A 13,346-nucleotide genomic window follows, 5' to 3' on the forward strand; every position below is an offset into this window, starting at 1 on the left:
AATGCTAATCTGTAGCATGTATAGGACATATCCAATGTCATTTAGCATCGAGCTAGCACATTTAGGAAAGTGGAGCATTATTTTTGAGTGCTTTCTATCAGGCATGTTAACTTGGTTGGCATGGAAAATTGCACCATTACCGAGGGGCAGTCCTCAACGTAAACTACATGCCCGCCAATAACTTAAAACTGGTACGGAGTCTGCAACCTGATGTGACGTCACGTTCAACAGAGGTATTGAAATATAGTATTGTTTGATTTAACATGAATCGGTACTCAGTAGCACTGATGGAATACAGTCGGTACTTATACAAATTCGGTACCCAAGACAAAAGTCCAGCAGGTCAAAGCAGTGACAGGGAAGTTACCTGCAGCCCTCTGAGCCAGATCATTATTGGGACAAGTGACTCTCAAGTCCGAAACCATTGTAGTGTATGCTCTCTCAGGACATCGGTCTTTGGTGGGGCAGGGGGCAGAAGACGGATACAGATCCAACGCCTCTTTAGGAAGATTTACACTAAAAGTCTTCAGTTTTTCTGAGAAGACAAAAAAACATCAATTACAACATTCACTAATACATTACACATTTCAGTGTATTTCCTACCTTTACATTGCAAGGATACCCCCCCCAGTCCCCGAAGAGGGTCAGGTTTAATTATTTAAATTGTATTATTTATATAATGCTAGAACACAACAGAAGTTACAGTATATACAAACCCCGTTTCCATATGAGTTGGGAAATTGTATTAGATGTAAATACAAACGGAATTCAATGATTTGCAAATCATTTTCAACCCATATTCAGTTGAATATGTTACAAAGACAACATATTTGATGTTCAAACTGATAAACATTTTTTTTTTGCAAATAATCATTAACTTTAGAATTTGATGACAGCAACACGTGACAAAGAAGTTGGGAAAGGTGGCAATAAATACTGATAAAGTTAAGGGATGCTCATCAAACACTTATTTGGAACATCCCACAGGTATGCAGGCTAATTGGGAACAGGTGGGTGCCATGATTGAGTATAAAAACAGCTTCCTAAAAAATGCTCAGTCTTTCACAAGAAAGGATGGGGCGAGGTGCACCCCTTTGTCCACAACTGCGTAAGCAAATAGTCAAAACAGTTTAAGAACAACGTTTCTCAAAGTGCAATTGCAAGAAATTTAGGGATTTCAACATCTACCGTCCATAATATCATCAAAAGGTTCAGAAAATCTGAAGAAATCACTCCACGTCAGCGACATGGCCGAAAACCAACATTGAATGACCGTGACCTTCGATCCCTCAGACGGCACTGTATCAAAAACCGACAACAATCTCTAAAGGAGCTCAGGAACACTTCAGAAAACCCCTGTCACTAAATAAAGTTTGTCGCTACATCTGTAAGTGCAAGTTAAAGCTTTATTATGCAAAGCGAAAGCCAATAATCAACAACATCCAGAAACGCCGCCGGCTTCTCTGGGCCCAAGATCATCTAAGATGGACTGATGCAAAGTGGAAAAGTGTTCTGTGGTCTGACGAGTCCACATTTAAATAGTTTTTGGAAATATTCGACATAGTGTCATCCGGACCAAAGGGGAAGCGAACCATCCAGACTGTTATCGACGCAAAGTTCAAAAGCCAGCATCTGTGATGGTATGGGGGTGCATTAGTGCCCAAGGCATGGGTAACTTACACATCTGTGAAGGCAGCATTAATGCTGAAAGGTACATACAGGTTTTGGAACAACATATGCTGCCATCTAAGCGCCGTCTTTTTCATGGACGCCCCTGCTTATTTCAGCAAGACAATGCCAAGCTACATTCAGCACGTGTTACAGTAGCGTGGCTTCGTAAAAAAAAGAGTGTGGGTACTTTCTTGGCCCGCCTGCAGTCCAGACCTGTCTCCCATTGAAAATATGTGGCACATTATTAAGCGTAAAATACGACAGCGGAGACCCCGGACTGTTGAACGACTGAAGCTTTACATAAAACAAGAATGGGAAAGAATTCCACTTTCAAAGCTTCAACGGGGCAGCATGGCGTAGTGGGTAGAACGGCCAGCCAGAAACCTGAGGGTTGCAGGTTTGCTTCCCACCTATTGACATCCAAAAAATCGCTGCCGTTGTGTCCTTGGGCAGGACACTTCACCCATTGCCCCGGGTGCCGCTCACACTGGTGAATGAATGATAGGTGGTGGTCGGAGGGGCCGTAGGCGCAAACTGGCAGCCACGCTTCCGTCAGTCGACCCCAGGGCAGCTGTGGCTACTGATGTAGCTTACCACTACCAGGTGTGAATGAATGTTGAGTCCCACTTCTCTGTGATATAACAATTAGTTTCCTCAGTTTTCAAATGTTTATTGAGTGTTGTTGAAAGAAAAAGTGATGTAACACATTTGTGAACATGCCCTTTCCCAACTACTTTGGCACGTGTTGCCGTCATGAAATTCTAAGTTAATTATTATTTGCCAAAAAAAAATTAAGTTTGTGAGTTTGAACATAAAATATCTTGTCTTTGTAGTGCATTCAATTGAATATGGGTTTAAAAGAATTCAAAAATCATTGTATTCCTTTTATATTTACATCTAACACAATTTCCCAACTAAAATGGAAACGGGGTTTGTAGTGGGGAGAGTGGCCGTGCGCAACCCGAGCGTCCCTGGTTCAATTCCCACCTAGTACCAACCTCGTCACGTCCGTTGTGTCCTGAGCAAGACACTTCACCCTTGCTCCTGATGGGTGCTGGTTGGCGCCTTGCATGGCAGCTCCCTCCATCAGTGTGTGAATGTGTGTGTGAATGGGTAAATGTGGAAGTAGTGTCAAAGCGCTTTGAGTACCTTGAAGGTAGAAAAGTGCTATACAAGTACAACCCATTTATCATTTATAAATAGAAAATGCAGCCATCCATCCGTCCATCCATTTTCTATTGCTTTTTAAGGCCATACATTGTTATTTTATTAAACAAACTAAATACAAATTTGTACCTCGATTTTCAGTGGCCGACATTGCGGATGATTCAGTTTTTGACAAAAAAAATTTTGCTCCAACTTTGTATACCTTCTAGATTGGAGAATGGCGTAACATTTGTTTGCCCATGTTTCAATCCGCAAACAAGGAATCCCCTACACGTTTTTCATTGAGTACAACTTTGAAATAACCCACCACGGGGCCAAATAAATTTGTGGTTGCCATCACATAGGTAAAGAAGATTAGAAACATTATTCGATTCAAGAAATAACTTGTAGCCCAGTACGGAGTCACCTCTCCACTCTTTTCTTCGCTCATCACTGCATTTGTAAACAACAGTCTTTAATGAAGGTACAAGTGATGTTAAATGTTAATTTGTCCAGGCAAAGGGGCTATTTTCAACTTGTTCACAAGGTAATTTTTTCAAATAAAATAATACCAGAAAAACACCCCCAGCTCTTACCATTAGTGGTTTAGGTCAGAACAAATTTAATAAATAAATGTCCATAATTGTCACAATTATAAGTTTAACATTATAAGACATTACTGCAAAGATTCAATTGAATGTTGGTTTTGATTGGCTTTCATCTTTCGTGTCCGTACATGCGGGCATACCTGCGGCACATGCCAAACCACAAGAGAGATCGCCACATATGAAAGGATTAAACATTGGATGTAATGTCCGCCGGGCAGTGTTTTAATCACGGAGCGAGACCATAAATTACTCAAAACTCCACCCCTGTGCCGTGGTGTTCTTTTTTTTTGTGCCTGTGCATATCCTGAAGGTTTGAATGAGGATGAGGGCAGGTAACACCACCCTCCAAGCATCTAACTAACTGACATACAGGAGCCAATCCATTTATCAATCTTCTTTGGGCTTAATTAAGGTTGGATTGCGGGAGCAGCAGCCTAAACGAGAAGTCCAGGCTTCCCTTTATCTAGCCACTTTGTCCAGCTCCTCCTGGGGGATCTTGAGCCGTTCCGGGCCCAGTCTCCCCAACGTGTCTTTGGTCTTCCCCGTGGCCTCTTACCGGTCAGACATGCCCTATAAGCCTGCCCTGGGAGGCGTCCGTGGGGCATCCTGACCAGATGCCCAAAGTAACTCATCTGTCTCCTCTGGATGTGGAGGACCAGTGGCTTTACTTTGAGCTCCTTCTTAAAGATAGAGCTTCCCACTCTATCTCTAAGGGAGAGCCCCAACAGATGACGAAGAAAGCTAATTTTGACCGCTTGTACCCGTGATCTGGTCCTTTCTGTCATAACCCAAAGCTCACGACCATAGGTGAGGATGGGAAACTAGATCGACCGTTAAATTTGAGAGCTTTGCCTTGCGGCTAAGCTCATGCTTTACCACAACGGATTGATAGTGTCCGCATTACTGCAGACGTTGCACAGATGCACCTGTTGATCTCACGATCCACACTTTTCCAACACTCCCTCCGAGATAAAGTGACACTTTTTCCACCTCAAAAAAAAAAGGCTAAAACACTCAGCTAAACACGGTTACTAGAAAGTTTCACTCAAAGCACACTTTACATCAAAGGCCAAACAGAATATAATATATATATATATATATATCTATATTTAATCCACTATTTAAAAAATGATATGCATGTTGTTTCAGTGTAAGTATATGCTGATTTTGAAGATTATTCACATATTGTACATCTACTATATCACTCTATTGATTTTAAAGATAACATACACATTATCGTACATCTAATATCTCACTATATTGATTTTAAAGATAATAGAGACAACATTGTTCATATACTACATCAATGTAATCAAAATATTGATTTTAAAGATAATATACATGTCATTGTACATGTATTATATCATCAGTATACAGTGGAACTTTAAATTATGAAACCCTAAATTTGCAAACTTTTTGATTTACCAACTATTTGATCGAGCCAAGTATGCCTCTGTGTGCGAACCATGTTTCTCTGTACGAGAGACATTTTGTGGCCTGTTGGCAGCCGTTTTGTGCTTGCTTGTATTGAAAACACTGACAAAGCACGATTCAGATTACAGCAAGTTTTGGATGAAAATGGACTTTTCTGGAAAAATATGCCAAAGTGGACTTACACAATATTGCCAAAAGTATTTGGGCACCTGCCTTGACTCACATATGAACTTGAAGTGCCATCCCATTCCTAACCCATAGGGTTCATATGATGTCTGTCCACCTTTTTCAGCTATTACAGCTTCAACTCTTCTGGAAAGGCTGTCCACAAGGTTGCGGGATGTGTTTATAGGAATTTTCCACCATTCTTCCACAAGTGCATTGGTGAGGTCACACACTGATGTTGGTCGAGAAAGCCTCGCTCTCAGTCTCCGTTATAATTCATCCCAAAGGTGTTCTATCGGGTTCAGGTCAGGACTCTGTGCAGGCCAGTCAAGTTCATCCACACGAGACTCTGTCATCTATGTCTTTATGGACCTTGCTTTGTGCACTGGTGCACAGTCATATTGGAAGAGGAAAGGGCCCGCTCCAAACTGTTCCCACAAGGTTCGAAGCATGGAATTGTACAAAATGTTTTGGTATCCTGGAGCATTCAAAGTTCCTTTCACTGGAACTAAGGGGCCAAGCACAACTCTTGAAAAACAACCCTACACTATAATTCCTCCTCCACCAAATTTTACACTGAGCAAAATGCAGTCCCAAATGTACCGTTCTCCTGGCAACCTCCAAATCCAGACTGGTCAATTAGATTGCCAGATGGAAAAGTGTGATTTTATCACTCCAGAGAATGCGTCACCACTGCTCTACAGTCCCGTGGCGACGTGCTTTACACCACTGCATCCCACGCTTTGCATTGGACTTGGTGATTTATGGCTTTGATGCAGCTGATCGGCCATGGAAACCTATTCCATGAAGCTGAGTTGCTGTTGTTCCAAAACTCTTCCATTTTCTTACAATAAAGCCGACAGTTGACTTTGGAATATTTAGGAGCAAGGAAATTTCACGAGGGCTTCACGGTGGCAGAGGGGTTAGTGCGTCTGCCTCACAATACGAAGTTCCTGCAGTCCTGGGTTCAAATCCAGGCTCGGGATCTTTCTGTGTGGAGTTTGCATGTTCTCCCCGTGAATGCGTGGGTTCCCTCCGGGTACTCCGGCTTCCACCCACTTCCAAAGACATGCACCTAGGGATAGGTTGATTGGCAACACTAAATTGGCCCTAGTGTGTGAATGTGAGTGTGAATGTTGTCTGTCTATCTGTGTTGGCCCTGCAATGAGGTGGCGACTTGTCCAGGGTGTACCCTGCCTTCCGCCTGATTGTAGCTGAGATAGGCGCCAGCGCCCCCCGCGACCCCGAAAGGGAATAAGCGGTAGGAAATGGATGGATGGATGGAAATTTCACGACTGGATTTGTTGCTCAGGTGGCAGCCAATGACAGTTCCACGCTGGAAATCACCGAGCTCCTGAGAGCGGCCCAATCTTTCACAAATGTTTTTAGAAACAGTCTCAACGCCCAAGTTAAAGTTAAAGTACCAATCATTGTCACACACACTCGGTGTGGTGAAATTATTCTCTGCATTTGACCCATCACCCTTGATCACCCCCCTGGGTGCTTGATTTAATACACCTGTGACCGGGCCAAGTAATTAGGACACCTGGATGGGTGGCCAAATACTTTTGCCAATGTAGTGTATTTCACAGTGAAGGAGAAGACTTCCTCTTGTTCAGCAGGGCCTTTTCCAAGAGCACACATACACACTCGGCCCCTCCCTCAGCCCCCTTCCTTTTCCCTCAGTCTGCTCCTTTTTCCTTTCTCTCCTTTCGTTTGCTGCTTATTTGCAGATATTGATAAAGGGGGATTTTAACTTTTGCAATGTTTATTATTCCAGCAATATGATGTTTAAGTTAAGGATGTTTGTGATTTGTGACCGTTTGTGAGGGCACCAAAGGGAAATCTGCGTGTTTGCGCGTTTGTTGGCAGAGCAATGCATATAGGACAATGATCGTTGACTCATCACCGTTTTTTTTATGTTTGTTTGATAGCTAGTACTGTACAGCACGTTATATTGTGTTCAAAGTGTAAAAATCGTAACTAAAATATGGACTTTTGTCAGGGCTGGAATCCATTTATCATATTTACATTGTTTCTTATGAAAAAGCCTGCTTCACTATACGCACTTTTTGATTTACGAACCCAGTTTAAGAACCAATTAAGTTTGTAAATTGAGGTTTCATTGTATTAATTTTAAAGATAATATACACGTCATTGTATATCTAATGACATTGATTTTAAAGATAAAATTCACGTCAGTAAAGCCAAGTGCTACATATACTTCATCATAGTTTGGTACGGCAAAAACAGCATGTTCCCCGAGGTCACACGCACATGGCACCGCGCCCCCCAGGGGGGCCCACCCCACTATTTGGGAAGGACTGAGCTAATTCAACCCAAGCCAAACACACACTGGACACATGCACTTGCACACTGATGTGTTGGCCTTAGACTTGATTGTGAATGTGCATTTGTAAAATGTATCCACCTCTATGTTCCTATATTACATTAGTATACATGCTCAATCTAACAAGCAGCTGTTGAGGTGTAGTCACCTGTCACAAACCACCTATAATCTTCCCATGTCCACATGGAGATGTTTTCAGCTTGAGGGCTGCAGAAGAAGCAGGAGATTGATTACGATAACAAAGGTGTGAATAATTCATGGGAAGCAGGTAAAATTTCACCTGAAGTCCACCTCCTGCTCGGTTGTACCGATGACCAAGGGGACATCATTATAGGCTCCTTTTTTTCCCCAAATATCAAAGGGTGACGCTTGCAGGACATAGCCGTCCACCACTGCAACAGGGCCACAGAAGCGCCCTATGGTGGGAAGGTCCACCAGATCATCAGCAGCCCAAGAAGGGTACTTCTGCCATGGGATCGCCTAGGAAGTGGTGAAGAGCAGATGTATACCTTTAGGGCTAAAAGCAGTAGATGAATGCAAAGAGGACAATCTGGTTTCCATAACTTAACAAAGCAATCGGTGGCTAACATTTTACAATTAAGCTTAACTATAGAACTACACAGTCTACAATAATGACGAGACAGAGCAGTCAGAAACTATTTCTACATTTTTATTCAATGTAGATTTAGTAGCGCATTCATTTTTTTAGCGGAGCAGAAGCTTGACAATGCATCCATAATGGTCTGATGTTAGTGCAGTTTATTTGCACCAGCATAAAACCAAACTGGTTAAGATGGTAAATGTGCTATGAAGACAATACACACATGAAATTAAATCTTTCAGTGCATTTATAAGTACCCAATGACACCCCTCTCACACACTTTCTCCGCGCAGCACAACAGAGCTGCTAAATTCAGAACCAATAGACTTGAAAACTATTTTTTCCTATGTATTATTTACTGAACAAACACAATTCTCAGGAATGTTTCTTTAAAATTATTATTTTTAAATTATTGTGTGTGTTTTGTCATGTCTTGTTGTATTGTACTTGCTGCACTGTAACAGTGTTGTGTGTTTTAATGACAATGTTTATGTCCTTGTATTTTCGTAATGCAGCTGCATTGCACTTTAGCTCAAGACAAGTTTTGCTCTAGGACAAGATTGTAATCCAACAACATATCTAATCAAGTTTATTATATTTTATTATTAACATTATTATTAGACTATTGTAATCAGACATTATTAAACATAGTCTATTAAGGGTATTCAATGTATTTTTATTGTCTTGATTCCATTTCATATTTTATCACAACATCCGGTTTCGGTGAGCAAAGTCTATTTAAGACGATCTAATTTTCGATGCATCACTTGTCAATAGTGCTCAAATAATAGGCTATATGTAATATATGAATATATATTTTCATTCCAAAGAAATAGCGATTGTTGAAGGACCGGATTTGACGCTGTGGCGCATTTGTTAACATGTGAATTGAAAAATAAAGCTCACATAGAGCCACGCTAATGTCCGTGTCTCCTCTACTTAACACCACTAAAAGATTAGAACCCTCCCAAATATATTACACCATATACATTCATTCATACATTGGTATTACTTTAATTTATTTTCACGGAAAAAAAACACTCAGTTTTACGGTGTTGCGACTTTAATTTGATTTTGTAGTAGTCGCGACAAGTTCCTTTGTTTTCAAGTGTACATTGATTAATTGATTGATTGAAACTTTTATTAGTAGATTGCACAGTTCAGTACATCCATCCATCCATTTTCTACCGCTTATTCCCTTTTGGGGTCACGGGGGGCGCTGGCGCCTATCTCAGCTACAATCGGGCAGAAGGCGGGGTACACCCTGGACAAGTCGCCACCTCATCGCTGGGCTAACACAGATAGACAGACAATATTCACACTCACATTCACACACTAGAGCCAATTTAGTGTTGCCAATCCACCTATCCCCAGGTGCATGTCTTTGGAGGTGGGAGGAAGCCGGAGTACCCGGAGGGAACCCACGCATTCACGGGGAGAACATGCAAACTCCACACAGAAAGATCCCGTGCCTGGATTTGAACCCAGGACTGCAGGAACTTCGTATTGTGAGGCAGACGCACTAACCCCTCTGCCACCGTGAAGCCTCAGTACAGTACATATTCCGTACAATTGACCACTAAATGGTAACACCCGAATAAGTTCTTCAACTTGTTTAAGTCGGGGTCCACGTTTATCAATTCATGGTAAGGGACGTCGAGGCCACATTGGAGCCAAATTGGGGCCTGTGCGCATTTACACTGGAGTCTGATAAAGATCACAGTTTACTTGCAGTGTAAACAGTCAACTGGAAAAAAATCTGATTTAAAAAATATCCAATTTGGGCCAATTTGTCCTGCAGTGTAATTGTAGTCTAAGTTGTTAATACTGATACCTGTGAATTCCCACAATTTTCAATATTTATTGAATAACACAATAAAAGTTCAATAAAATGGACCGCTGTACTTTTAAATTCACTACTTTATCGACAAATTTTTCCAACATTCAAAAAAGAACAGCAGCAGCCTATTCTATAGCCTCCAGTATAGCTAGTATTCCGACACGGGACTTCTTCCCGGAAGTGAAAACCAGTGCTGGTCGACCAAGCAAGATGGCTGTTGTACAGCAAGCAGCGCGCAAACTATCTGATTACAAAGTGGACTTAAAACTTTCTGCAAAAAGCAGATATTAGCAAAAAAAATCTAACTATGCAATGGAATAGATCTCTATACTTTATCAAAAAAAGATTGGTGGAGTGATATCAGGGATTATGCGTCAAACGCGTTCACAGAAAAATCAAACTATTGTGTTCCAGGCGCCAATCTATTCAAAAAAACAGAAGGAAACTTGTAAAAGCATGGAGGTCTACAACTTCTTTGTGTGTGGCTTTTGTTCAGACTCAACTACCTTCAAGACAGCTGATGCGACTTCTCATTGATTGTGGCAGCATCACAGTGCAGTAAACAGTGTTGAAGCTAAGCGTCCATTGACTTTAGGGGTGCATAGAGTGGGTTGTTTCACTGCAGCCAAATTAGACAGTCGTTGGCTAAATACTAGTTTTCGTCCTGCCCATCGGAAGCTCACCATTTCTGAAAATAAATGAAAAGTTGGCTTGGCCTCAGCTGGCCTGGACTGTACTGCTGCATAATTAGATGATCGGTCTGAGGCTGAATTCTTTTTTGAATGACAGCAAAATGAACAAATCAGTAACCTTGAAATACAAAACACTGCAAAAATATTTTTCAAGTTTCATTCCGTTGTTCCAAGTTCCATCCATCCATTTTCGATAGGAGGTGTTGGCCCTGCGATGAGATGGCGACTTTTCCAGGGTGTACCCCGCCTTCCGCCCGATTGTAGCTGAGATGGGCGCCAGTGCCCCCCGCGACCCCGAAAGGGAATAAGCGGTAGAAAATGGCAGGAAAACATCCCAAGCGGAGGCGGATCAGCAGCGCAGAGATGTCCCCAGCCGATACACAGGCGAGCAGTACATGGCCACCGGATCGGACCGGACCCCCTCCACAAGGGACAGTGGGACATAGGAGAAAAAGAAAAGAAACGGCAGATCAACTGGTCTAAAAATGGAGTCTATTTAAAGGCTAGAGTATACAAATGAGTTTTAAGGTGAGACTTAAATGCTTCTACTGAGGTAGCATCTCGAACTGTTACCGGGAGGGCATTCCAGAGTACTGGAACCCAAAATGAAAACGCTCTATAGCCCGCAGACTTTTTTTGGGCTTTGGGAATCACTAATAAGCCGGAGTCCTTTGAACGCAGATTTCTTGCCGGGACATATGGTACAATACAATCGGCAAGATAGGATGGAGCTAGACCGTGTAGTATTTTATACTTAAGTAGTAAAACCTTAAAGTCACATCTTAAGTGCACAGGAAGCCAGTGCAGGTGAGCCAGTACAGGCGTAATGTGATCAAACTTTCTTGTTCTTGTCAAAAGTCTAGCAGCTGCATTTTGTACCAACTGTAATCTTTTAATGCTAGACATGGGGAGACCCGAAAATAATACGTTACAGTAATCGAGACGAGACGTAACAAACGCATGGATAATGATCTCGGCGTCTTTTGTGGACAGAATGGAGCGAATTTTAGCGATATTACAGAGATGAAAGAAGGCCGTTTTAGTAACGCTTTTAATGTGTGACTCAAAGGAGAGAGTTGGGTCAAAGATAACACCCAGATTATTTACCGTGTCGCCTTGTTTAATTGTTTGGTTGTCAAATGTTAGAGTTGTATCATTAAATAGAGGTCGGTGTCAAGCAGGACCGATAATCAGCATTACCGTTTTTTTGGCGTTGAGTTGCAAAAAGTTAGCGGACATCCATTGTTTAATTTCATTAAGACACGCCTCCAGCTGACTACAATCCGGCGTGTTGGTCAGCTTCTCCCCCTTGGTTTTATTTTTAGGAAGTACGGTATTGCATTTAGTTTTTATGCCGATGATTGCCAGATCTATTTTCCCATGGCACAAAATAACACAGTTCAACGTCTCATTGACTGCCTGCACGACATCAAAGCCTGGCTTTCAGCGAACTTCCTGAGGCTAAATGAAGACAAAACAGAAGCCAAGCCGCTCTCCCTCCCCCAACGTTGAGCTCGGCACTCTGACCCCGTATCTCAGCAACTGTGTCACAAACCTGGGGGTAAAGTTCGACTCAGATTTTAAATTCGAAAAAGAAATCAGCAGCGTCGTTCCAAAAAGCTTTTATCAATTACGCCAAATAGCGAAAGTGAAACCGCTTCTGTCAGGACATGATCTCGAGAAATTAATTCATGCCTTTATCTCGAATCGTTTAGACTACTGCTATACCCTGTATGTAGGAATTAGCCAGGCCTCCCTCGCCCGCCTGCAGCTCGTGCAGAACTCTGCTGCTCGTCTGCTAACACAGACCCACAGACGTGAGCACATCACCCCTATATTAGCATCCCTTCACTGGCTCCCTGTGCAACCTCGCGCCAACATATCTCTTCGACCTCCTTCAGCTTTACTGCCCCACTCGATCCCTAAGATCAGCCGATCAGTTGCTACTGACGGTCCCTGACACAAGGCTGAAGCTTAGAGGTGACAGAGCTTTTGCTGCTGCTGCTCCCAAGCTCTGGAACGACCTACCTCTGAGTGTTAGACAAGCCTCCTCTCTTCCTGTTTTTAAATATCTCTTAAAAACATACTTTTATTCCTTGGCTTTTAACAGCAAGTGATATCTATCCTGCAATGGCGCCCCATTATACACCTGCTGTGAACCTGTTTTTATGTTTTATTTTATTTATTTTTTATCATGTTTTGTTTGTGTTGTGTTGTTTGCTCGGTCCTTGTATTATCTTTTAACCTGCCCATGGTACAGCACTTTGGCTACCCCGGTGGTATATTTTAAATGTGCTTTATAAATAAAGTTGATTTGATTTGATTCCTCTACATAAAAAAACAGAAGCAGCCACCGACACATACATGAGTACAGTCAAACGTCTAGAGCAGTGGTTCTTAACCTGGGTTCGATCGAACCCTAGGGGTTCGGTGAGTCGGCCTCAGGGGTTTGGTGGAGTCAAGCCACACCTGAATCATCGGGTACATAAAAACTTCTCCCTACCGTCATATAATGGATACGGCAACAGCAGAAGTCAAACTGATTTGCAAGTGTGTAATTTGTTGTGAGTTCATGCACTGTGTTGGTTTTGTTCTTTGAACAAGGTGATGTTCATACACGGTTTATTTTGTGCACCAGTAAAAAATCATTTAACTTTGTCTTGAATTTTAAATTTTTTTATTTTTCACTAAAGAAGGGTTCGGTGAATGCGCATATGAAACTGGTGGGGTTCATTACTTCAAACGGGGTTAAGAACCACCGGTCTAGAACGACCACTCAAGAGAAACAGCTATTATATACAGCTACTATATACAAACGTTAGCTGAGGCAGGTGGCGCA

At 42.1% G+C, this 13,346-nt stretch overlaps 1 protein-coding gene across 2 annotated transcripts in view; it reads right to left on the reverse strand.

The window, feature by feature from the left end:
- The window catches only part of si:ch211-71n6.4 (para-nitrobenzyl esterase), a 45,624-nt gene that overhangs the window by 12,280 nt on the left and 19,998 nt on the right, over positions 1-13,346 (reverse strand). For both annotated transcript variants that reach the window (XM_061884070.1, XM_061884062.1), the window contains 3 exons: positions 7,655-7,854; positions 7,523-7,581; positions 368-535 (listed from right to left, as the gene is read on the reverse strand). In XM_061884070.1, the coding sequence (XP_061740054.1) occupies positions 368-535; positions 7,523-7,581; positions 7,655-7,854 (427 nt within the window). The remainder of the gene's footprint in view (positions 1-367; positions 536-7,522; positions 7,582-7,654; positions 7,855-13,346) is intronic.

The sequence above is a fragment of the Nerophis ophidion genome, linkage group LG02 (assembly GCF_033978795.1).
Source record: "Nerophis ophidion isolate RoL-2023_Sa linkage group LG02, RoL_Noph_v1.0, whole genome shotgun sequence".
NCBI classification, from domain to species: Eukaryota; Metazoa; Chordata; class Actinopteri; order Syngnathiformes; family Syngnathidae; genus Nerophis; species Nerophis ophidion.